Source organism: Triturus cristatus, chromosome 9 (assembly GCF_964204655.1).
Source record: "Triturus cristatus chromosome 9, aTriCri1.1, whole genome shotgun sequence".
In the NCBI taxonomy this organism is placed as follows: Eukaryota; Metazoa; Chordata; class Amphibia; order Caudata; family Salamandridae; genus Triturus; species Triturus cristatus.
In genome coordinates, this window is record NC_140592.1 from 700,484,322 (window position 1) to 700,512,276 (window position 27,955).

Consider the following 27,955-nt stretch of genomic DNA (forward strand, 5'->3'; position numbering starts at 1 on the left):
CTCCACTACATAAGTTCGAATGTCTGACCCCCTCCACGCCTTCAGGGACCCCAAACACGCGTAAGTTGTTTTGCCTCCGACGATTCTCGAGCTCCTCCAACTTCCACTGTATATCTGTTAGCTGGGCTTTATGAGCCTTGGTTTGTGCTTGTTTTGTCTCAAGGTCAGTCTCAGTTGTGGCTATCCTGGTTTCGAGGTCCGTTATTTGTTCCCCAATACAGTTGTGCGTTTTGGTCAGCTTCCTGACCACCACCTGCACCTTATGCAGGGCAATCTGAGTTTTCCGACTGTCTTGGCGAGTCTCGTTCCTATGCATTAGTATTGCCTGGTAGATGGCCCTTAGAGTTGGGGGATCTGGAGTCGCTAAACCTGTGCTTACCATCTCGTCTGGTGGGGTGCCAGCTCGTTGATTAGTAGGTGTGTAGTCCCAGGGGAGATCCTTGCCTCCTGAGTGTTGCAGATTGGATTTCCTCCCTGCTTTGCGAGCAGTTTGAGCTTGGGCACAAATCACTCTCTTCAGGATAACTGTCATTATTACTAAATTCCGAGGAAGAACCAAGCCCATCCTCCGACCACTCGGCCCCATCTGAAACTGAAAAAAAGCAATCGCTTGCTTCTTTCTCGGGGTCACCTTTGTCAGCCTCTTCTTCCACTTGTTGGTCAGCCGGCAGCGTTAGTCCAGGGGGACGAGACATGGCCTCCTGCTTCTTATTCTCCGTATTATTAGAGGCACTGATTGTTTGTGAGGACTTTTTTTAATGGACGTGGCGGGCAGTATTTGATACCAAAACTTTTTCCTCTCCACCTTTCGCCATGGAGACCCGGGGATCCACCTCTTCTCTTGCTCCTTTATTTCCCCCTGAAGAGCATGACATCATATAGCCCAGGACTGCTATTTCCCTTATACTCTGCCCCCCATTGCTTAAAGTCAAAGTAGGAAGGAGTTAGTTTAATTCTGGCAGCATACTTTCGCGTGGAGAGTATTCAGCACCCAACGTCTCAGGAGCACGTTCCATTCCCAGTGCCTCACCTGCTTTCTGTTCAGAGCCACCAGTGTCGAGCTTACTGTAGTCTTCCTCAGCTCTCGTCACTTGCTCTTGTTTTGCAGAGCAGATCAGCTACTGTCGGGCCGGCCGGACGTGACTTCCCAGCAGCCCCGCCTCTTCCTCTCTCCTCCGCTGGCTGCTCGCTTTGTTGCGCCTGTGTTCGGCGTCCATGCCGAGGCGCCGACTCTCTCGCATTCTCGCCTCCTGGCTCAGCCGTACCCGGGGCACTCCGTATCAGGCGACCACCTCCAGCCTTGAAGTTCGTGCCTGCATTTTTTGGGCCCATCATGGCAAACGCCGAGATTAGGACGGTGCCCGCGCCGCAGCATACAGCACAAGGTGAATGCGCTGATGTTGCCGCAGCAATCAGTTTCAAGACGAGTCCTATAGCATTCCAAATTGCCCGCGGACAGCAGCTTTTGGCACTGGGGGTCATCAATTTCTTTTTAAGGGAAAGGTTCTCCACTTCACATGTCAGTTATAGTTTTCATGGCTCTTAGCTCTCCCGTGGTCAGTGTGCTGCTAATAGCCGCCTAGGGGGCCGCCATCTTGCTTCCTCAGAATATTTCAGAATTAGGAAAGCACAAATGAATCACATTGTTTTCGGATTCTGAAGTGAGGTGGAAACAACTATTTTAATACGGTCAAAACAAATCAATGCACTAGGTAATGCCATTACCACAAATCAACATTTGTGCATTGTATAGTTTTAACAGTAAAACTGAATGTGTAAATGCAAAGGTAATTTCAATAAAAAATGTGTGGTATGTTATGGCAGTGCGCTACCCCACCATGGATACTCCCACTTTACGTTCCTCCATTCTATGACTTTCTATGCCACTTCACTCTAGGCCACTATACTCCACCCTACACTACTTCACTCTACGCCCCGCCACTCTACATAATTCCCTACGCAACTCCACTTTACTCCACTCTACAGCACTCTATGACTCTCTACTCTATGCCCCTCTACCACTCTATAACACACCATGACAATCCACTCTATGCCACTCCACATTAAGACACTCTACTCAATTCTCTACAACACTATACTCCAATCTATGCCACTCTATGCAATTCCATCTATGCCATTTTACTTCACACCACTCCACTGTACAACACTCAATGCTAGTCCGCTATACGACACTGTACTCCTCTATGCCCCTCACTCTATTATAGCATTTCACTGTACTCTAAGCCACTCCACGTCACTCCCTCCTAAGTCACTCCACAACACTCAACTCCCTCTATGACACTTCACTCTATGACACACTACTCCACAACACTCTACGACACTTTATGCCACTCCATGTCACTCCACCCTCAGTCACTCCATGTCACTCCACTCCCTCTATGCCACTTTACTCAATTCTATGACACTCTACTCCATTCTACTTCACTTCATGCCACTCCACACCCTTTCCTCTATGCCACCAACATTTAGCCATGCTGGTGTACACCATCACTAAAACACATTGGCAAAGCCAATAGCTCTTGCACAGGCGAAAACTATGGACGTTGCCAATAGTTGTCATTAGGGTATATTTTAAATTTTTACGTTTTTATTCCCACCTGACTGTGCAGTGTGTAGTTTCGGAATCATCTGAGCCTCCTTTTTAGGTCTCGCCTACGCAGCGCGCATGCGCTGATTAGGAGGGCCTTTAGCCGTCGCTCTGCTCATTTTCAAGCACACACTCGTGCTTGTGGCAGCATCCACCTTGCGGGAGCGAGCAGGGGTGCGCCACAAGCACAAGTGCAGTGCTTGAAAATGAGCAGACTGCGCGCGCATGCACGCACGCACCACTCCCGGGCTCACCTCCTGCTCCCCCTCTCACACGCATTCCTTGTTTTGTCATCTTGCGGATGACTCCTCTCCCCGATTTCCTGATTTAACTTCATTACTACAAACAAATGATGGACGGAATGCTGACAATGCAGACATTCTCCCCCAGTCAAGAGATCTGGGTTAAATCCATCGTTCTTTTGCCCACTACGCCACCCCAGTGCAAAAAAACGATGGATTTAGGCCCAGATCTCTGTACTGGGGTGAATGTATGACATTGTTCTGCATTCTGTCCATCAATTGTTGTTTTTGCATTTGTCACCCCGAGTGGGCAGGGTATGCTCAGACGTGAGTCCCTTGCTCTCCATGCCACTGGAATCAAGCTATCCTGGCTGACGAGGGCTGAAAGCCCGAAACCGGTCCTAGGATGCTTGTTTCCAGTCCAGGGAGGACCTGGCTTGGCAGTTCGGGCTGGACTGTTCCAATGGGGCACATGGTCAAGACTGATTTGCATATGGCTGGGTTCAAACTGGAATGGCATGGTGAGCAAAAAAACGATGGATTTAGGCCCAGATCTCTGTACTGGGGTGAATGTATGACATTGTTCTGCATTCTGTCCATCAATTGTTGTTTTTGCATTTGTCACCCCGAGTGGGCAGGGTATGCTCAGACGTGAGTCCCTTGCTCTCCATGCCACTGGAATCAAGCTATCCTGGCTGACGAGGGCTGAAAGCCCGAAACCGGTCCTAGGATGCTTGTTTCCAGTCCAGGGAGGACCTGGCTTGGCAGTTCGGGCTGGGCTGGACTGTTCCCATGGGGCACAGGGTCAAGACTGATTTGCATATGGCTGGGTTCAAACTGGAATGGCATGGTGAGCAAAAAAACGATGGATTTAGGCCCAGATCTCTGTACTGGGGTGAATGTATGACATTGTTCTGCATTCTGTCTATCAATTGTTGTTTTTGCATTTGTCACCCCGAGTGGGCAGGGTATGCTCAGACGTGAGTCCCTTGCTCTCCATGCCACTGGAATCAAGCTATCCTGGCTGACGAGGGCTGAAAGCCCGAAACCGGTCCTAGGATGCTTGTTTCCAGTCCAGGGAGGACCTGGCTTGGCAGTTCGGGCTGGACTGTTCCCATGGGGCACAGGGTCAAGACTGATTTGCATATGGCTGGGTTCAAACTGGAATGGCATGGTGAGCAAAAAAACGATGGATTTAGGCCCAGATCTCTGTACTGGGGTGAATGTATGACATTGTTCTGCATTCTGTCCATCAATTGTTGTTTTTGCATTTGTCACCCCGAGTGGGCAGGGTATGCTCAGACGTGAGTCCCTTGCTCTCCATGCCACTGGAATCAAGCTATCCTGGCTGACGAGGGCTGAAAGCCCGAAACCGGTCCTAGGATGCTTGTTTCCAGTCCAGGGAGGACCTGGCTTGGCAGTTCGGGCTGGACTGTTCCCATGGGGCACAGGGTCAAGACTGATTTGCATATGGCTGGGTTCAAACTGGAATGGCATGGTGAGCAAAAAAACGATGGATTTAGGCCCAGATCTCTGTACTGGGGTGAATGTATGACATTGTTCTGCATTCTGTCCATCAATTGTTGTTTTTGCATTTGTTACCCCGAGTGGGCAGGGTATGCTCAGACGTGAGTCCCTTGCTCTCCATGCCACTGGAATCAAGCTATCCTGGCTGACGAGGGCTGAAAGCCCGAAACCGGTCCTAGGATTGAGGAAATATGAATTTTGTGATCAGTTATGTCCCCTATCGTAGACCCCAACGGCTCCATGTGCATGCTATAAGTACATGTATGTTTCCTCCTATTCCAGTTTTGAAGACGCAAATACATGTACGTCCACCGTCAACATGTCCTCTTTCAGATCCGCCATGAATGGGTCAGATATTCCATTCCTAAGTATGAAAGGCCACCGACTTTATGTGGTTCACTTTCCACATATTACAGATTCAGGCGAGTAGGCCCGAATTCTGTCATCAAGCCTTTTCCTGCCTTCTGCCTCTGAAAGCTCCAGTCTGAGCCCGCATCTGCGACCATGAACTTTGTCTTACTCCTTGCGCGGCTAACGGAGCCTGATCCAGCCTGTCGCTTGCCAAAAACTGTATTTCACCTTCGAGATTATCTCCTTCGCTCCTCATCCGATGCATTCCTGTCTAGTAGTTTAGGTAAACATTCTTCCAGCTCCCGTGCAAAGGGCCAGGCCTCGCTGCCCTCATGCCAATAATTCATAGCCCCGTTACCATGGAATATTCCTACCCCCTCGCATCTAGTGTAGACACTTAGACGCTTGTACACGCACTAACAGTCAGTATAGTCAGTATAGAATAAGATTCTATCCTAAGAGACCTCTCTTTTTGGATAACACAGTTCTTTAAACATAGGATATTAGATATGATTTGGGATTAGGTTGACATAACCCCAGACTTCTGTCTCCACATGTAGAGCTAAATGTCAAGTCCCCTTCACCCTCTAGTTGCACGTCAATCACACGTCATGCGGCTGCGCGCGCATCTCTGCCAACTATTTCTGCTGACATTGCAGGATTCTCTTATGAATCCACCCACATATGACATCATGTATGATGACGTTTATTAAATTACGCCCTCTATTAGCTACGTATGCACCTCTTATCAGCTGTTACGCCTCTTGCATCTGTTTTACTGTAATGTATTTTCTATAAAACTGCCTATCTGTCAATAATATATGTTCCTTCCTTCCTGAACTTTCGTGGTGATGGAATAGAAGGCCCACAATTCGAATTGTATTCCTTTGTATAGGAATAAAGCCTTTTTAAACCCTCTAATACCACGGATTCTGCCTCTCATTTTACTGAGTTATTCTTAGACAGACTTTACCGCATAAAAAATAGTACCGGTAACGAAATATTTACCACATAAATTGGCGCCCGAACAGGGACACTTTCTCATCTCACGCGCCGGCGGTGCGTTGCAGGCCCGGTCTCCTGCCACAGCTGAACGGACAACAAAAACGCGTATCTGCAGGATTTCCTGTATCTCCCTCCGGCCAAGCGGGGACGACTGAGGCTGCGATCAACACCCAGACGAGGCGGTGAGAAGTGCGAAGTATCCCGACCAGAGCCTAGCTGAGAGAGCAAGATCCGAGGTATACAGAGACCCGCCAGGTTCCGAAGTTCAGAGTCCAGTCGAGTCGAATCCAGTCCGGTCCAGTTTCAAGTTCCGTTCCGAGGCCTTCCGTTCCGAGCTACCCGGTGAGTACCATTACCGGGGAGGCATTTAACGTGCACATAGTCTGTGCCGGTCAAGACGGGTTTGGGTACACAAATCCGGTCTGCACTGTTTTAGCAGTGTATCTGTACTGTTTAGCAGTATATATAGTATGTCTTGCATATAAATAAGTATTATCTAGTGTCAGTATAATGTCAGTAACTAGTTTTCTATTAGTTATCATTGTTCGTAAAACTGTTAAGCGTTAAATGTTTTAAATACGTTCTATATACTGTGGTGTGAATGACTGTTCATTATTGTGTTTTTTTTGTACAAAGTGTGTTCTAGTAATAAGGTCTAAAAATGCCGCTCTTTTCGAAACTAAGACAAATCAAAACTAGAAAAGGTGTACTCGAAGAAGCCGTTCCCATCCCACCGAGGGACACTCCAGGGTACTTTATGTATCATAAGCATGGCCTAGATGCCGTATTATTTCTTGATTTATGGGTGGATTACACCAAAGAATTACCAGAGAGTCAGAGATGGCCCGCAGCGGGGACCTGGGATGCAGATTGCATCATGAGAGTAGAAGAAGAATTATGGAAAAAGAAAGCCAGACAGTCACAGAAAGATGCCATTGAATTATGGCGTAAAGAATCATATAGACGTACAGAAAAAGCGCTCAGACAGGAAGATAAGAGTAAGGAGAATTCAAATAAAGTCCGAGAAAATCTATTACTTGAGGAAGGTACCCGAGTAAAATCAGAACAAGTAGATAGACAAAGAAACGCTCTTATGAATGTTATGTATCCACTTCTGGCCGAAGGGTTACCTAAGGCTACTCCGGAAATACCAAAAGACTTGCCACCTCCATTGTTTCCGATAAAAGCACATCCCAAGGGACATCCTAGAACCGCAGAAGATGTTTTCCTTTCCCGCTATTTAGATGACGCAGCTCCCGAGTATGCTAATACCGCACCACATAGACTGCTTGCCGATGATGCTCATCGCCAAGAACATTCGTCTGTACCTCCGCAACAACACGCTTCGACACACATTCCGACAAGCACATCTGTTTCTACAGCTTTTCCAGCAACGACGGTTGCTGTCTCACCCTCAACAAATCCTTTCACGTCCAGCACCCCAGACGGTGCTACAGGAGGTACGACAGACATTTTTTCTACACCACCCAGAGGAAATAAATTTTCCCTTAGAGAATTAGCACACCAACGTACGCCCAAACTAGCCACTCCCGACATGCTTAAGGAACTTCTAGTAGATTGTAGATATGATCCTGTGCCCGGTAAACGGGACGAAATGCTGCTGTCATCATTACGTATTAGACGAGCTGCAATATATTTAACGAAGTTACCAGGAATGGATACACATTTAGAAAAAATATATCATTTTGTCCAGTCAGGGCGAGGTCCTGAAAGTATTAGCAGAGCCATGGAGTACCAGAAAGCGGAGGTACAGGGACAACTGTTACGTTTCCTCATAAACTGTGTAATTAGAAATCAAGACCGGCCTGGGGTAAATCCGGAAGAAATGCAAACACTTGTCACTTGGGGCCGGAATATATCAGAAGGAAGACATGATAAACAGTTATGTATAGTAGCTATGTACCGAAAGATCCGCAAAGAGGTAGAACGAATACACGAAGAAAGATTAGAGGTAGACGCCGCTGACCTAAACAGAGAGGAGGAGGAGCAAGAATCAGAGCAAGTAGACACGATAGCTTATGTAGGTAAAGGAAGACCCCATAATAATACCAGAGGTTTTAACGACCCAATACGTCCAATACGTCCAGAATATAATAGACATCTTCCAAACCCTATGCTAAATACAAAATCCCCTGAACACTTATTCCAAGCCGCTGATAAATTACTCCGAGATCGAAGGGGGTACCACGTGCTCGATTCCATGGATGAACAAGAATTAGTCAGGTCAGCAGTACAATGGGCTGACAGTCCCGGCGAATACAATGACGATGTACTTGCACACACGTTTCTGAATCTAGACCCATATGAACAGCGTTTAGCTAGTATATACATGATTCAACACCTCCTTATATTATATAAAAGCCAACACTCCGATCCAGGACCCTTACCTGACATATTGACAGAACTACTCACCAACATATGGAGAGGGTCAGGTACTGATTTGATTAAGGAAATACTAGAATCCCGAAACCAATATTTAAATTTCGTATGCCCAGAACACGTCTCAGTTCCCATAATGGGAAGAAAAATGTATCACATAGATAGACAGAACCCGTTACGCGAAGTGCACCCGATCAGAGGTGCCGACGATAATTTCACACGTGTGTTTGTATACACGCCTATAACTAAACTGGAATTATTAGAAATGAAGAAAGTAGTACCCAGTCATGACAAAGATCCAGCAGGTTTCCACCGTGAGATAAAAGACATGTTACTCATGGGAGAGTATACCTACCCCGATATTATGAAAATATTAAAAGTCCTATTACCCGCAGGTGTTTATGAAAAACTCAAAGAAAAAGAATGGGAGGTAGGAGACCAAAAGATAGATTGGACAGCATTAGAAAACGAAGAGAAGGCCCGAGCTGCAGGAGCAGGGCTTGGGGATAAGACTACAGCACTAGCAGGATTACTAATACAGGTACTGCCACGTTTATTAACTACGAAAAAGGAAGACTGGGGTGCAATCTCAGCCTGTAAACAAAAACCAGATGAAGACACTAGTGATTTCTATTCCCGATTTGAAAAATGTTTTAGTATAAATAGTGGCATAAAAGCCAGTAGTGAGTCATATCCACATCTGTTTGTGACAAAATTAGTTGAAAATTCTCTGCTACAAGTCAAGAATAAAGTATTGAAATTCGAAAGTACCTGGCAAGGTAATACCCCATCACAGATGCTACAGATGTTACAATATCATCACAATAGAATTAGAGAAGAACAAGAACACGAACAAAGACGTATGAAAGATACGAAAATGAAAATGCTTGTTGCACAGTCAGTTCCAGCTGATAGTCATCAAAAGGGTGATTCCACAGGTCCTGCAAAAGGGACATGCAACTATTGCAAACAACCAGGTCATTATATACACGATTGTCCAGTCCTGAAACATAATATAGCCACAGGTAGAACACATGAGAGACCACGTCCACCTAGACAGGATCAGAATCAACAACAGACGCCTCAGCAGGCACAACATAGGTTAGCTCCGCAACAATTAGCTCCGCAACAGGCAGCTCCACAACAGATCGTAGCACCACCACAAGCGCAGCCTACTGCTGCAACTCAAGCAACAACACAACAAATGTATCAGTATGCACAAACAGATTATCCCGATTATCAGCGATACTCATGAGATAGCCTAGAGAGGGAAGTTGGCTTACCCCTTATTGAGGTTCCGGTAGACCAAGAGGGACCTTATGTACATAGTGAACTATTAGGGGAAGACAGAAAGTTTTTACTTGATACAGGGGCAAGCAGAACAACTATAAGACGCAGTGAAGTTCCAGGGGCACCCCTCTCAGGCTCACAGAATATTTCCCTTGGATTCTCAGGAAAACCTATAATTAATGACGTAACACAACCTCTTGCACTCACAGTAGGTCCATTAACACGTACAACAGATTTGTTGCTTACTAAATCATGTCCTGAAAACTTGTTAGGCATAAAAACATTGAAAGCTCTAGGAGCTATTATATGTTGTTCTCCGGAAGGAGTACGACTATTTTTACGTGACTTTAAAGGTCACTACGTGTCCAGAGACATGGATCACCGACTGCAGAATTTACCTACACATTTATGTGCACAAGGCCCCACTGATGTTGGTTGCATGAACATTACACCATATCGAGTTACACTGAAATCAGGAATAGTACTACCACGAATGCGACAATACAAGTTACCACCAGATGCTGTAGTGGCTTTACTGCAAATCATTGACGAGCTCATTGCACAAGGAGTGGTTGTCGAAACCGACTCCAATGTATGTAATTCTCCGATAATTCCGATTCTTAAAAGAACGGATCCAAAAGCTCCACCAGTATATCGATTAGTTATTGATCTGCGCGAATTAAATAAATGCATTGTACCACAATACCCTGTGGTCCCAGATATCTCTTCATTACTCACAGCTATTGACTCAGAAGCAACGTTTTTCACTGTAATTGATCTCAAGAATGCTTTCTTTAGTGTCCCAATAGATCCGGAAAGTCAATATTTATTCGGTTTTAGTTTAAATGGACGAAGTTTTAAATTCACACGCGCACCTCAAGGATTTACAGAAAGCCCCAGCATCTATAGCCAAGCACTGAAACGAGAACTTGACAGTATCCACATGCCAGTTAACACTGCCTTGCTTCAATATGTCGATGATCTGCTGATCACCGCTCGAAGCGAACCTGAATGTGAAAAAGCGTCACTGACGGTTTTGAAATTTCTGGCTGATAAGGGGCACAAGGTGTCCCCTTCTAAGCTGCAATTCTGTGTCCAGCGAGTTGTTTACCTTGGGCACTCGCTGTCCAAGGAGGGAAGGCAGCTTACATCCGACCGCATCCAGTTAATTACTAACATGCCACCACCCAAGACACAAAAGGAGGTGCGGGCTTTTATAGGCCTCACTTCATACTGTAGGCAGTGGATCCCTCAATATACATTTCTAGCAAAACCACTCATCCAGTTGACAACACAGGAGGCAGCCACATCGACTGTCCTCCCTTGGACTCCAGAACATACACACGCCTTTGAAAGCTTAAAGAAAGCTTTATGCCAAGCACCTGTTCTAGCAACACCATGTTACAGTAAACAGTTTACACTCTTTGTTACAGAACGCGAAGGTACTGCTTTGTCAGTACTCACTCAGGAACAAGCAGGATCGCACAAACCATGTGCTTATTTCTCTAGTACATTAGATCCAGTAGCTCAGGCACTTCCAGCGTGCCTGAAATCAGTGGCAGCAACAGCTTTAGCAATCAGACAAAGCGATGCCATAGTGTTAGGACACCAACTGACAGTACAAGTACCACACGCAGTAGAGGTTCTCTTGAACCGCACACAAACACAACACTTGACGATAGCAAGACTCACCGGTTACGAATTAACATTGTTTCAGCCACATATAGAAATCAGACGTTGCAATACGTTAAATCCTGCCACACTGTTACCAGTAGGCGGAACAGATCCATTGGCACATGATTGTGTCGAAGTCATTACTATCACGACGAAACCCAGACAAGACTTAACAGACATCCCTTTGACAGATCCAGACTTGACATTGTATGTAGATGGGTCATGTATGAGAACAAGTACAGGAGAGTTAGTGGCCGCTTACGCAGTCACAACAGACACTGAAGTCATTGAAACAAATTGTATTAACACTTTGTCAGCTCAAGCAGCAGAGCTCACCGCTCTGACACAAGCCTGTATTCAAGCCACAAATAAAAAAGTCAACATATACACAGATTCACGTTATGCATTCGGAGTCGTCCATGATTTCGGCGTACTGTGGCGAGAGAGAGGTTATTTGACTTCTCACGGTGCCCACATCCAACACGGACTCCTCATTCAAGCCCTATTAGACGCGATTCATCTACCTACTGCAATATCGATTATGAAATGCAAAGCCCACACAAAAGTTACCGATATCATTTCTCAGGGTAATGACCTAGCTGACAGAACAGCTAAACAGACTGCTCAGAATCAGACTCACACAACTGACATGACAAAGACAATAGTTCCGACACCAACACATTGCATGACAGTTAAGGATCCCGCCCTTGATGTAATTGATATACAGACACACGCTACACCAGAAGAAATAAAGAAATGGACTGAATTAGGAGGGATCCAAACAGATCAGGGATGGATGACGAAGGAAAAATCTATATGGTTTCTTCCCGACTCAATGGTCCAAGTTATCATTAACACTATACATAGTCCAGCGCACCTAGGAGAAAAAGCTATGCTAGACAGCATTCAACACATTTGGTTCAACAAACATTTACGAGCCGCAGCGAAACAAAAAGTTCGTACCTGTATGATATGTTGTCAGTTTAATCCAGGTAAAAGCATCTCCGTAGAACAGGGTGGATTCCAAACTCCCGATCATGCTTTTGAAGTCCTCCAGATGGATTATATCCAGATGGAACGATGTCGAGGATTCAAATATGTTCTCGTAGTTGTCTGTGCTCTTTCCCGTTGGACAGAAGCATACCCGGTTTCAGATTACACTGCCCCGACTACTGCCAAACAGTTAGTTCGAGAATTCTTCCCACGGTACGGTTTACCACGTGTTGTCTATTCCGATAACGGCCAGCCGTTCTCGTCCGAACTAATGAAACACGTTTCCCTTCTATTAGGATACCAATGGAAATTTCACTGTGTCCGACATCCCGAGGCAGCAGGTCTCGTAGAACGCCATAATCAAACTCTGAAAATTAGATTGTCCAAAATATGTAGAGAAAAAGGAGTCGATTGGATAGTAGCCTTACCAGTTGCGCTCTTTTACATGAGAATGGTAGCACATTCTCGAACAGGGCTATCCCCGTATGAGGTGATCTTCGGTAGACCACCAAATATGTGGGGGACGCCTATACCTCGCAAAATCACTGACGTTGACTGTAATATGCTGACAGATTACCTGGCTTCCTTGATGTCTGCACTACAATCTTGTCGTTCACAGGTATCCGCAGCTTTTCCCGACAATACTGAGGTGAAGCCCCATGACGTGGTTCCTGGTGACTTGGTGCTGGTCAGGAACTTTGACCGGAAGACCCAACTGGATCCTAGGTGGAAGTCACCGAAGTTAGTTTTACTCACCACAAGGACAGCCGTGAAAATCGAAGGAAGAAAAGGGTGGTTGCACTCGAGTCATATCAAGAAATTTTATGGACTACCACCCAGTATAGAGACTCAACCCTGTATTCCCTCACAGACAGACTCAAAGCTCCCCTTGGTTGAGCAATCGAACTCAGAACTATATAAACTAAAGTTGAGGTCCAGTAAGTCAGACAATTTGATTGTTTAAGTCCTCTCCAAGGTGAATCGGTTGAATTTGTCTCTGACATGTATCCTCTGGACCGGAATAGAGAAAGAAATAATCAAATGCTGCTCAAGAAGCAAGCGTATTGTAAATCATTTCGTAGTCATTGTACAGTAACATTATTAATTTTGTTTTTTCTAAGTCTTTTGATTATCATTGTCAGCATCCTATTGCACATGTATTACCCTATTCCTAAACGTGCTTATAATATAACTGCAGAACATTCTTTTAGTGAATTACCTCTACATGAATTGTCTTATAGATTTGCGCTGCGCAACAACACATTCATTAGTATGTTACATCATTCCCATCAAACCAGCAATGCCACAAATTGTTGGATATGTGGCCGACTCCCTCCCTATCAGAACTATAAGGGAGTTTTGCCCCTCTTTCCCTATCCGTTCACACACAATGGCTCCTGTGGAGCATGGTTTAGTTTGATTAATTCCCTAGATTCAAATTCCGCAGTTTATCAAGACAACTGGGTATGGGGAAACCTGAACTTAGTTTTGCTTAAAGTCTGCTACCCTAACAAGGAGGGACTTCCCAAAAGAACAGGAACTGATCTAGAAAATGAAGTATATGGATTAGGTAATTTTACACTTAACCTTATGATCCTGAACGTTGAATCTGAAGCTACACCAATCTTGCCCGCCATGTCAGTATTCCCAGTAAAAGGGGAATTATGTATCAGAAAGAATGGTTCCATACACATGGGCCATAGTAAATGCACCACTGTAATAAAATTCAGTGATCAAGGCAAGTCTACATTTAGAGCTTCTCGTCATTCCTACTTTATATGTGGCCAGACCGCATATATACGTCTACCTTTAGATTGGGATGGTACCTGTTACATAGCATTCCTTCTACCACCTGTTTTCCTAGCTCCTCCTGATTATCATAGAAATACCCATTTAGTACACAATAGACAGCAGAGAGATCTCCCAATTGTCGATTACACTGAAACAGCATGGGAGAAATACACAGATTTCAATAAAGGTTTCTTTCCCTATATAGGTACAGTCACTAATAGTAAGCTGATACGTAGATTAACCAGAACCCTTGAAGCAGTAGTGAACGAAACTATTTCCGCCTTAGGCAATTTAACAGAAGAGCAGTCTGCTATGCGGATTGTTGTGCTCCAAAATCGTCTTGTCCTTGACGTCATCCTGGCCGATAGGGGCGGAGCTTGTAGGGTCATCGGATCAAGTTGCTGCATTTTCATCCCAGAAAATTCGCCGTCAGTATATAAAGCCATAACTCGCCTTCATAAGATTGTAAGCCAGATACATCAGAGTCCAGGCACCTGGACTTGGTCCGGTTGGTTCTGGGGCGTGTTGTCAGCCTGGGGATGGAGAATCCTATCCTTCCTAGGTATTGGCTTTCTCATACTATTCAGTTGCTGCTTATGTCTACAATGTGGGCCAGCGATTTGTGGTCTGTGTGCCACCTCGTGTATCCCACATCCAAGTTTTCGCTCGAGATCCCGGAAGAAGAAAGAAGAACAAATGATGCTATATGAACAGATCGATGGATTGATGAAGATCGATATCTCCTAAGGGTCCGAAGGGGACAAGGAGGGAATGAGGAAATATGAATTTTGTGATCAGTTATGTCCCCTATCGTAGACCCCAACGGCTCCATGTGCATGCTATAAGTACATGTATGTTTCCTCCTATTCCAGTTTTGAAGACGCAAATACATGTACGTCCACCGTCAACATGTCCTCTTTCAGATCCGCCATGAATGGGTCAGATATTCCATTCCTAAGTATGAAAGGCCACCGACTTTATGTGGTTCACTTTCCACATATTACAGATTCAGGCGAGTAGGCCCGAATTCTGTCATCAAGCCTTTTCCTGCCTTCTGCCTCTGAAAGCTCCAGTCTGAGCCCGCATCTGCGACCATGAACTTTGTCTTACTCCTTGCGCGGCTAACGGAGCCTGATCCAGCCTGTCGCTTGCCAAATACTGTATTTCACCTTCGAGATTATCTCCTTCGCTCCTCATCCGATGCATTCCTGTCTAGTAGTTTAGGTAAACATTCTTCCAGCTCCCGTGCAAAGGGCCAGGCCTCGCTGCCCTCATGCCAATAATTCATAGCCCCGTTACCATGGAATATTCCTACCCCCTCGCATCTAGTGTAGACACTTAGACGCTTGTACACGCACTAACAGTCAGTATAGTCAGTATAGAATAAGATTCTATCCTAAGAGACCTCTCTTTTTGGATAACACAGTTCTTTAAACATAGGATATTAGATATGATTTGGGATTAGGTTGACATAACCCCAGACTTCTGTCTCCACATGTAGAGCTAAATGTCAAGTCCCCTTCACCCTCTAGTTGCACGTCAATTACACGTCATGCGGCTGCGCGCGCATCTCTGCCAACTATTTCTGCTGACATTGCAGGATTCTCTTATGAATCCACCCACATATGACATCATGTATGATGACGTTTATTAAATTACGCCCTCTATTAGCTACGTATGCACCTCTTATCAGCTGTTACGCCTCTTGCATCTGTTTTACTGTAATGTATTTTCTATAAAACTGCCTATCTGTCAATAATATATGTTCCTTCCTTCCTGAACTTTCGTGGTGATGGAATAGAAGGCCCACAATTCGAATTGTATTCCTTTGTATAGGAATAAAGCCTTTTTAAACCCTCTAATACCACGGATTCTGCCTCTCATTTTACTGAGTTATTCTTAGACAGACTTTACCGCATAAAAAATAGTACCGGTAACGAAATATTTACCACAGGATGCTTGTTTCCAGTCCAGGGAGGACCTGGCTTGGCAGTTCGGGCTGGACTGTTCCCATGGGGCACAGGGTCAAGACTGATTTGCATATGGCTGGGTTCAAACTGGAATGGCATGGTGAGCAAAAAAACGATGGATTTAGGCCCAGATCTCTGCACTGGGGTGAATGTATGACATTGTTCTGCATTCTGTCCATCAATTGTTGTTTTTGCATTTGTCACCCCGAGTGGGCAGGGTATGCTCAGACGTGAGTCCCTTGCTCTCCATGCCACTGGAATCAAGCTATCCTGGCTGACGAGGGCTGAAAGCCCGAAACCGGTCCTAGGATGCTTGTTTCCAGTCCAGGGAGGACCTGGCTTGGCAGTTCGGGCTGGACTGTTCCCATGGGGCACAGGGTCAAGACTGATTTGCATATGGCTGGGTTCAAACTGGAATGGCATGGTGAGCAAAAAAACGATGGATTTAGGCCCAGATCTCTGTACTGGGGTGAATGTATGACATTGTTCTGCATTCTGTCCATCAATTGTTGTTTTTGCATTTGTCACCCCGAGTGGGCAGGGTATGCTCAGACGTGAGTCCCTTGCTCTCCATGCCACTGGAATCAAGCTATCCTGGCTGACGAGGGCTGAAAGCCCGAAACCGGTCCTAGGATGCTTGTTTCCAGTCCAGGGAGGACCTGGCTTGGCAGTTCGGGCTGGACTGTTCCCATGGGGCACAGGGTCAAGACTGATTTGCATATGGCTGGGTTCAAACTGGAATGGCATGGTGAGCAAAAAAACGATGGATTTAGGCCCAGATCTCTGTACTGGGGTGAATGTATGACATTGTTCTGCATTCTGTCCATCAATTGTTGTTTTTGCATTTGTCACCCCGAGTGGGCAGGGTATGCTCAGACGTGAGTCCCTTGCTCTCCATGCCACTGGAATCAAGCTATCCTGGCTGACGAGGGCTGAAAGCCCGAAACCGGTCCTAGGATGCTTGTTTCCAGTCCAGGGAGGACCTGGCTTGGCAGTTCGGGCTGGACTGTTCCCATGGGGCACAGGGTCAAGACTGATTTGCATATGGCTGGGTTCAAACTGGAATGGCATGGTGAGCAAAAAAACGATGGATTTAGGCCCAGATCTCTGTACTGGGGTGAATGTATGACATTGTTCTGCATTCTGTCCATCAATTGTTGTTTTTGCATTTGTCACCCCGAGTGGGCAGGGTATGCTCAGACGTGAGTCCCTTGCTCTCCATGCCACTGGAATCAAGCTATCCTGGCTGACGAGGGCTGAAAGCCCGAAACCGGTCCTAGGATGCTTGTTTCCAGTCCAGGGAGGACCTGGCTTGGCAGTTTGGGCTGGACTGTTCCCATGGGGCACAGGGTCAAGACTGATTTGCATATGGCTGGGTTCAAACTGGAATGGCATGGTGAGCAAAAAAACGATGGATTTAGGCCCAGATCTCTGTACTGGGGTGAATGTATGACATTGTTCTGCATTCTGTCCATCAATTGTTGTTTTTGCATTTGTCACCCCGAGTGGGCAGGGTATGCTCAGACGTGAGTCCCTTGCTCTCCATGCCACTGGAATCAAGCTATCCTGGCTGACGAGGGCTGAAAGCCCGAAACCGGTCCTAGGATGCTTGTTTCCAGTCCAGGGAGGACCTGGCTTGGCAGTTCGGGCTGGACTGTTCCCATGGGGCACAGGGTCAAGACTGATTTGCATATGGCTGGGTTCAAACTGGAATGGCATGGTGAGCAAAAAAACGATGGATTTAGGCCCATATCTCTGTACTGGGGTGAATGTATGACATTGTTCTGCATTCTGTCCATCAATTGTTGTTTTTGCATTTGTCACCCCGAGTGGGCAGGGTATGCTCAGACGTGAGTCCCTTGCTCTCCATGCCACTGGAATCAAGCTATCCTGGCTGACGAGGGCTGAAAGCCCGAAACCGGTCCTAGGATGCTTGTTTCCAGTCCAGGGAGGACCTGGCTTGGCAGTTCGGGCTGGACTGTTCCCATGGGGCACAGGGTCAAGACTGATTTGCATATGGCTGGGTTCAAACTGGAATGGCATGGTGAGCAAAAAAACGATGGATTTAGGCCCAGATCTCTGTACTGGGGTGAATGTATGACATTGTTCTGCATTCTGTCCATCAATTGTTGTTTTTGCATTTGTCACCCCGAGTGGGCAGGGTATGCTCAGACGTGAGTCCCTTGCTCTCCATGCCACTGGAATCAAGCTATCCTGGCTGACGAGGGCTGAAAGCCCGAAACCGGTCCTAGGATGCTTGTTTCCAGTCCAGGGAGGACCTGGCTTGGCAGTTCGGGCTGGACTGTTCCCATGGGGCACAGGGTCAAGACTGATTTGCATATGGCTGGGTTCAAACTGGAATGGCATGGTGAGCAAAAAAACGATGGATTTAGGCCCAGATCTCTGTACTGGGGTGAATGTATGACATTGTTCTGCATTCTGTCCATCAATTGTTGTTTTTGCATTTGTCACCCCGAGTGGGCAGGGTATGCTCAGACGTGAGTCCCTTGCTCTCCATGCCACTGGAATCAAGCTATCCTGGCTGACGAGGGCTGAAAGCCCGAAACCGGTCCTAGGATGCTTGTTTCCAGTCCAGGGAGGACCTGGCTTGGCAGTTCGGGCTGGACTGTTCCCATGGGGCACAGGGTCAAGACTGATTTGCATATGGCTGGGTTCAAACTGGAATGGCATGGTGAGCAAAAAAACGATGGATTTAGGCCCAGATCTCTGTACTGGGGTGAATGTATGACATTGTTCTGTATTCTGTCCATCAATTGTTGTTTTTGCATTTGTCACCCCGAGTGGGCAGGGTATGCTCAGACGTGAGTCCCTTGCTCTCCATGCCACTGGAATCAAGCTATCCTGGCTGACGAGGGCTGAAAGCCCGAAACCGGTCCTAGGATGCTTGTTTCCAGTCCAGGGAGGACCTGGCTTGGCAGTTCGGGCTGGACTGTTCCCATGGGGCACAGGGTCAAGACTGATTTGCATATGGCTGGGTTCAAACTGGAATGGCATGGTGAGCAAAAAAACGATGGATTTAGGCCCAGATCTCTGTACTGGGGTGAATGTATGACATTGTTCTGCATTCTGTCCATCAATTGTTGTTTTTGCATTTAACTTCATTACTGACAGCACTTTTTAATCAATTCCTTTTGGGGAAATTAAAAGTGAAAGCCCTTAATTTTTCAAACAGTCTAAATATTTGAAATGCATTTCATTTGTGTGTGTCTTTTTAAATAGCATCCGGATATTTTACTCATACGGTGGAAGTTTTGTTGAAGCAAATGTCCTGTATCGCCATGCTGTATGGATCCTAACGGCAAATGTGCCAGCTATTGGAACACCACGTCCACCACCATCACGACGTCCACCACCACCACCAGATCCACCACCACCATAACCACATCCACCACTTCCACCACCACCACCACATCCACCCCCATGTCCACCACCACGTCCACCACCACCACGTTCACCACCACCACCACCACGTTCACCACCACCACCACGTTCACCATCACCACCAGCACGTCCACCACCAACACCACATCCACCACCACCACGTTCACCACCACCACCACCACCACCACCACGTCCACCACCATGTCCACCACTACCACGTCCACCACAACCATCACGTCCACCACCACCAAGTCCACCACCACCAAGTCCACCACCACATCCACCACCACCATGTCCACCACCATCATGTCCACCACCACATCCACGTCTACCACCACCACGTCCTCCACCACCAGGCCCACCACCACGTCCACCACCACGTCCACAACCACCAAGTCCACAACCACCACCACATCCACCACCACCACGTCCACTACCACCACCAGGTCCTCCACCATGTCCTCCTCCACCACCACCACCACGTTCACCACGTCCACCACCACGTCCACTATCACCACCACCACATCAGTCCACCACCACCACATCCACCCACACGTCCACCACCACCACCACCACGTCCACCACCACCGCATCCACCACCACGTCCTCCACCATGTCCACGTCCACCACCACCACGTCCACCACCACCACCATATCCACCACCACCACATCCACCACCACCACGTCTACCACCACCACCACGTCCACCACCACCACGTCCAACACCACGTCCAACACCACCACATCCACCACCACCACGCCCACCACCACCACGTCCACATCCACCACTACGCACACCACCACCACGTCCACCACCACCATGTCCACCAACAAGGTCACCACCATATCCACCACCACCATATCCACCACCACCACTTCCTCCACCACCACATCCACCACCACGTCCATCACCACGTCCACAACCACCACCACCATGGCCACCACGTCCACCACAACCACGTACACCACAACCACCACCACGTCCACCATCACCACCACGTCCACCACCACCTCGTCCACCACCACCACCACGTCCACCACCTCTACCACCACCACCTGTGACAGGTAAAGTGTCACTGGAGAGCACGGGTAGGGGCTAGAAGTATTACACCAGACCCAAGATACATTTTGAAGAGGCACAATGTCACAGGGGCTCCTGTAAAAGCACTCGCAGCATCTCTACCTCACAGTGGCATACCTGCACGAGCCACTCACTCAAAACAAGCATTGGCATAGCCAATAGGTCTCGCCTTTGGGACCTTATAAGTGATTAGCCATGCAACACTTGATGTTGTTGCACCAAGGATATTGTGCTGGATAACTAAACACTTATAAGATCCCAAAGGCAAGACCTATTGGCTATGCCAATGATTGTTTAATGAGGGGCCCATCTATATTGCCTCCTGGGCTGCTGGGAGTAATTACTTGTAGGACACTTCATTATTTCAAGTGGTCATTTTCTGAGTAAGAATTTGCCATCTTCATCTAACTTTCAAAACTTGTTGGATGATCCTTTTCTCGACCTTGTGGGTCGCTTTTCCCAACACAGAGCTGGTTAAAAGAAAGACGGAACAACAGTAGCATTCTGTTATTGGAAGCATATTCAAAGCTGAAGCTAGTGCCTCTTTCAAATGAAAGACTTGCCTACAGTCGTATTCTAAAGCTTGCTGTATGAGACGTTCAGAGTATTGGATAGTGCATAGTACTTCCAGGAGGACAGCTTGAGGACATAAACAAACATGATAGAGCACAAGAGAAGTTTAAGAAGGGTGAAGAGTTTTAGGAGTATTCAGAAAAAAAGAAAAAGGTGTTAATACAAATATAAACCAAAATGCAATAATCTCTATGAATTCAGATTTATATTTAGGGCATGAGCTGAATAGTTCGGATATATTTTAAAAAACGTTTAGTGGCCGCTTTTTTTTTTTTAATTGTTATTTAAATGTTATTCTTTAACCAGATAATACAGCATCTACAAATTGCTGCTGTGTAAATATATATATACACACACACACCCATACATATACATGTTGCGCGGTTCCTCCAGATTGCGAAGATTACATATCCATTGAGGCAAATTGTGAAAATAAGTGTAATTCAAGTGGGTGAGAAATCCAACAAACCCGTTGATGTTATAAAGCAGCATAATGCCTCTTTAAGGGTATGATCTGGGAATGAAAAGCTGAGTGATCGCAGCTGCAAGTAGTTCAGAAACTCTAAAGGAGACTGGGATATTTTTGCATCAAGGTCACTTAGAGAAGCAAAACATTCAATGGTGAAAAAAACCCTAGCATGCATCATGGGAACTAATTAACCTAGAATGGAGAAGGATATGTATCTGTGAGTAGTGTTGAATGACTACATTAGGAAAAGGGCAGAGGGAGGAAGTGGTCTATCAATATAACACTGTACATATATAAATCTGAGAATGTTTAGGAGAGACTGTGCTCGAATGAGTAAGAGCATTTGACTCGCAACAGATAAAAGTTAGAGAGGACTGCTAAGTAATAGATCAAAACATACATTTTCATCAACATACCATCTAGGAAAGAATGGTCTCATACCGAGATTTAATAGGAATCTTAAGGGAACAATTCAGTTGGCCTCAGAGTGAGGTAGAACTAGCTGGATAAAGTCAAAGAGGTGGAGATGGTGTGTATAGCACAACAAAGGATGCCACAAATGCATTCCTACCATTCGAGCTGATGAGAGATACAACAGCAATTCCAAATATATGGCCGCCTAATCTAAGGTGTCTGAAAAGGTGTTTTGGATGAGAGAGAATGTTAAAGGATGAGTGGTGTAGTAGCAGAGAAGGTGCGAGAGTGCTATTCCAGGGGAAAAAGGAGTAGGTTAGATTGAAGTGGGGACTGGTGAGTACATCATATGAAGAAAGATGACTTAGTGCATTAAGTGACAGCAGAGTTCCGCTATCCCCAAAAAGTAATTGAGGCAGAAAGAAATTGTAGGGCATTAGAGAACGGAAGAGATTGGCTTTTTAGGAAGGTATTTCCATGCCTGCAAGGAATGAGTGTGAAGCATGAGAATAGAGGTCAGCTGGACCCAGGATACAAGTAGTTACGGAACAGGTGATGTGCGTTTTGTGGATGCATAAGTAGGGTTATAGTCAGAGCCACTGGAATTATGCGATTGTGCGACTGCAGCAATTTTCGCAGAATAATAGATTTGCTGCATTTGTCACATAATCCATCATCTGCTACATAATCTGCAGATTTTAACAAAAAAAATAAAACATTCTAACTCAAATGGTTCAAAACTTATTAAAAGCACAGTGGCACATGTTGCCGACAAGTGGAAGGCCTTTTGAAAAGGCTGACTGGGCACCTTTCTGTTGCTTATTTCTATATTTGGGAATTACACTGGTACTAATGAGGTGCACCCAAAGCCCAGACAGTGTTAACAAGTGTAAAAAATACAATATAATGAAGTAATACTATTAAAAAACGTGCTGCATTATGCCGCATAATTTGGCGTTACTTGCCACATAATTTACTCAACCTGCCACATAATTTGGTCCTCTTTGCTGCATAATTCCAGTGGCCCTGGATATAGTGTGCATGGATAATGGAAGCAAACAATGAAAGAATGACATAAGTGAAATGGTGGCTAAAAGTTCCCAGGAGACTAAGGAAGGCTAGCAAGACAGCAAAGTGAGGAGGAGTCTAAAGAGATGGGATGGAGAGAAGGTGCTAGAAGAACAGGTTTGGAAAGTGTTATGGGAGAGGTAAAGTGGACTAAGGGAGTTTTGTGAAGCACTGCAGTTGATGGGAATGTGGCAGCAGGTACCACACAGAAGCAAGAGAAGTACAAGGCACCTGGTGAATTTTAATAGTTTGTGTTATATTAATTGCTTGCAAATGTGCATGTGCACCATGTCAATATTTTTCACCCAAATGAGAGGGAGTGTATTGTAATCAAATTGTGTGAGCTTGTATTGGGGGATAACATTTTAAAGGAGTTTGGTTGTACATCCTTTATGGGTTCCAGAGTAGCGTGCTACTCAACAAAAAAACGCTTCAACACCTCATCAGAGGTAGTAAGCACTCTATAAATGCAAACCTTTTTCCCTCTTCTATCCCTCAGCTACCCTTCTCTATCCAAATATCTGAAAAAACGTATCCACCACTCAAATCACTTTCATATTTCACTATACTAATTTTCAACACTAATCCTTTATGGGTTCCGGCATAGCGTGCTACTCGCCAATAAAGCGCTTCAACACCCCATCAGGGGTAACAAGCGCTGTATAAATGCAAACCTTTTTCCCTCTACTATCCCTCCCCAACCCTTCTCAATCCAAATAACTGACTAACATATCCACCACTCAAATTACTTTCATATTTCACTATACTAATTCAACACTAATCCTTATGGGTTCCGGAGTAGCGAGCTACTCGCCATAAAAGTACTTCAAAACCCCGTCAGGGGTACTAAGTGCTATATAAATGCAAACCTTTTTTCCCCTCTTCTATCCTTCCGCTATCCTTATGAATCCAAATAATTGACTAACCAATCCACCACTTAAAACACTTTCATATTTCACTATACTAATTCAACACTAATCCTTTATGGGTTCCGGAGTAGCGTGCTACCCGCCGAAAAAACGCTTTGACGCCTCGTCAGGGGTAGTAAGTGGTATATAAATGAAACTACAATACAATAACCTCAGCTGACTGCTGTGCGCCTTGGCTTTTGTAACAAACACTGTCGAAGCCAACAAGTCTCGCCTTTGGGGCCTATCAGGTTTGTCAATGGATTTTTAACCATGGGGCACAGCATCCCCAAACCCGGAGCCAATCTAACTTTCAGAGTGAGCTTGTACGTTTTCCTGGGTTGAGCAGGCCTGCCACGCGAACCTGTAGCTGTCTGAACATCATCTCTAGAATATCTTTTATTTGATACGACTATTTGCTACATAGAAATGTCTGCATTCTGTGGTTGAAGAGGAAACATATTGAGAAAAAATACAAGGTGTTTGCATTTTGTTTCACAGACCTGAAAAAGTCACAAAATCAGAATCAAAACAAGCTACCCACAATCCTTTGAAAGAACATTATATTTGTCAGCTGGCTTTATGTCAGGCCCCCAGTCTAAGCTCCACCTCTGAAAAAAGAAAGGATTCATAATGCCTCTTGGTTTCTGCAGCTCCCCTCCCCACTTCACTGTAACACACTTACCCCACAGTCAGGACAGCAGTCCCCCAGCATGCGGTATCCCTTCAGCAGGTAGTCGCCCATCAGTTTGCTGATCTTATCCTGCCGCTCCCGCCTTGCCTGGATTACCTTCATCTCAGCCTCTGAAGGTGGCTCCCAGTGCATGTCATCCACACCTGCCAGGACCACAACAAAATAACAATTGAGGAAGCTCACAATACGATATCTAGAAAATTCCAAGAGGCAGGCCAAGACATATCCCTAGTGTCTTTACAGTACTTGCTGTTCAAGCAGTCACTCACTGATCCTGGGTCAAATCACATTCCACAGGTCATAGCTTTCCATGTGTTCACCCCCATATCTTCACCTTTTGTCTTTCTGCTTAGCCGGTATCTTTAGGTAATCCGAAGTGGCGAAATGGATAAGCACCACCACATTACAGACAAAAAAAGAAATAAAGATTCCCTAAGCCTTGCTATATTTTGTAAGATAGCCATCTGTCTCTTTTACTGTCACTCTACAATACATACCTTCTTTAAAATTCTCACCATCCTACAGAATATCTCATAAGGTTGAATTTCTCTGGTTACAGTATAGACTCCAAGCCTTTACTCCCTGAACTTTCTACCTCAAAATAAGCCATCAGCCTTGCTCCTTGGTATTCCCAACGTTGCATTACTTTGCCTGTAATGATATATGAACAAAACACACTCTCACTTGCTCTGCCTTATAGGTCTCCAATTAAATGATTGCCAACAACCTTGAAGTAGCTCACCAGACGGAAGCTCAGCCGGTACATCAACCAGAAGGTTTATGCACGTTAAAGGACAACACTGCTCATCTCAAGACCCTTTAGAGTGAAAGTCTGCCAAACCAGCGGCAGGGCCTCAGGCCAACACACAAACACACACTGTGTTGGCCTATGGAGCCCGTAGAGAGGCCATCTGTACCCTTATGAATCTAGCTAAGTCCCACGTTTGGACATGTTGTAAGTCCAATTCTATCAGTCACAATATGTGGTACAGCAATAGGCCAAGAAAAAGGAGTGCCCACAGTAACCAGAGGAGAAACCAGAGCGGAGTCACCTAAGTACGGGAAGAGAGGTCCCTAAGAGAAAGTGTGCGAGCTGGGTGCATGATCAGTCCAGTAGCTGAGGATGGCAGGGGAAAGCTCCACAGGCCGCTTCCGGGCCTCAGTGTGCATAGATCTTCTTGTGTCTATGTATGTGTCTGCAAACTATGTGTTTTGGCACTGTGTCCTTCTGATAAACACTATTGCTCCATGAAAGCTATATCTGGTGTCAAGACCCAAACAAAGTAGATCTGGCTCCCCACCATGCAGGGTTCATCTCTAGCACAATTGTGTCAGATCCAAGCATAGTAGGGGCCCTCGTATAAAAGTTGCCATCCTTGACCAATTCTAGGCATTCTTGGTGCAGTTGCGCACTACTGCAGCCACCATTGACTTATTGTGGATAAGACTAGGCACATTAGGCCTCCTGCCCCCCCCCCCCCCCCTGTAAAATAATGGTCACAGCGAAAGTATTGTGACTATGCTTGCCGCTGTGGTATATCCAGCCGTGACACACTGGTGCCCTTGGGAACACGGTGTGCATTACTGGCATTTAAGAGACATCCTTACAAGAATCCATGGCACAGGATTGTAAAACCTATAAATTAAAATGAAAACATTTTTTAAGGCAAAAATTATGTTTCTTTAATTAAATACATTTGGGAAATTGAGTTTGTTTGCCCATAATGAGAGGGGTAAGAAAGTAAAATATGTTTATCTTTATTAACTTAAATACTGATAAAGAGAACACGGCTGCATTCCCAAAACATATTTAAAGATTATAACCGAATGGTAAGTCAAACTGAGTTGGGGAGACAATGTAGTGGTTATGTCATCTGCGTGTGCTGCTTTGGATTTACTTCATTGGTCTTGTGGGGGAATTTCAAATTGATAATAGTTTTCCTTACATTTCTGCTGGTAAACCCACCTGAAATGTGTGTGTGGTCACTAGTTTATTGTTAACGGATGTGTTCACTATTGTACTTCTGTCAAATCTGTTAGTAGCTCAGGACTATTTTTTTTAGTAAAAGAAGTTCTCAATGCAAAAAAAGAATGGAGACCTCTGCAGTTCGGATAGTATGTTGTTAATCCACTACTTAAGAGGCTTAACAAATGCAAACTACATTTTAACAGGGTAGAATTGAGTAATATTGGTACACTGCTGTGTTTTACTTGGAATACACTCTAATTAACATGCACGTTAGCTCAGAGCTGCTTCGGTGTCACATATTGTATGCATCACCGCGCTTCTGAGAGGTTTCGTTTTACCTGCTATGGTTGGTTGGTTTTTTGACAGGAGAAAGCTACACTGCTATGTGCGCCGTTATGAGAGCGAAACACAAGATGTCAGGCGAGGATTAACCTTACTCGACAAGGTCCCGGATGTTATGTTACTGCTACTAAGAACCCTATCGTATGGTATAAGGATTCTGAGAGTCGCGAGAATCTCCTTGAATAACGTTGAAGGCGGAGGAGCAGGTCCTTTAAAAGGTGCAGAACTCTCAGATGACTCGCAATATCATTTTAGGCATGGGGGCTTTTATTTTTTTTTAGATCAAATCCTTGGCCTTTTTTCCTTCTAAAGATCTAGCTGCAGATAATGTATAATAAATGTAGACACTGAATCGTGAAAATAACCCCACTAACCTGCACTCTTCTTGCAGTGTCGATTGCAATTTATTGATAGCTTACTTGGGTTGACCTCGTTTGCTCAACCTAAGTGTCCAGTAAAATAATTATCAGGGATACTTTCTCTGCCATCGTTTTCAAATTCTGTAAGCCTGTCACTGATCTCTTCTGAATGCATTTATGTTTCACTGCTGAGAAGGAATCATGTGACTCCATGACTGAAACGCAAGGTTTCGTTTTTAATAGAATACTGGTAGCCCGTGCCCTTACTTACATAATACTTGCCTGGTTGCTGTTACCAATTACATGGCCTGCAGAGATGTGGAACGGTCACTCACATCTCCGTAGAAACCTCATGTCAGCAGCCAGTCATAGCTTGTCATCAAACAGCACTTCACACGGAGAGACTTGGAGGCGCCGAACTCACTATATAAAATAGGAAAACTACAAGTCCCAGAAGGCAAAGTGCTACTGGATAAAAAGTCACGAATGGCCGACGTTATCAACACCTGACATGGTAAATCTGTGGTCACGTGTCAAATATCTCATCTGATAGACAGGCGATTCGGAGCCGAGTCTATCGCATCACCATTGCCACTGGCAGGATGGCAACCAAAGGTAAGCAATAGTCGTATGCCCGTAAAAGGCCAGAAGGGCTGGTTAAAGGTGAATACCGTCACATAATTGCCTCTGAAAATGCACATAAAGCCCGTGACTGACTAATAGTGGCGTGGTGGGCACAATCACGCAAGTCAGTATCACTTCAACTGGTTGACTAGGTCTGAGGCACTTTCAGTCATATGTTAGTTTTGCATATGAAGGAGTGGC

The 27,955-nt window shown here is 45.5% G+C and overlaps 1 protein-coding gene across 1 annotated transcript in view; it reads right to left on the reverse strand.

The window, feature by feature from the left end:
* ZNRD2 (zinc ribbon domain containing 2) overlaps positions 1-27,955 on the reverse strand; it is a 71,659-nt gene that overhangs the window by 37,929 nt on the left and 5,775 nt on the right. Inside the window, exon 2 of the mRNA XM_085625835.1 lies at positions 24,452-24,603. Within this exon, the coding sequence (XP_085481961.1) occupies positions 24,452-24,603 (152 nt within the window). The remainder of the gene's footprint in view (positions 1-24,451; positions 24,604-27,955) is intronic.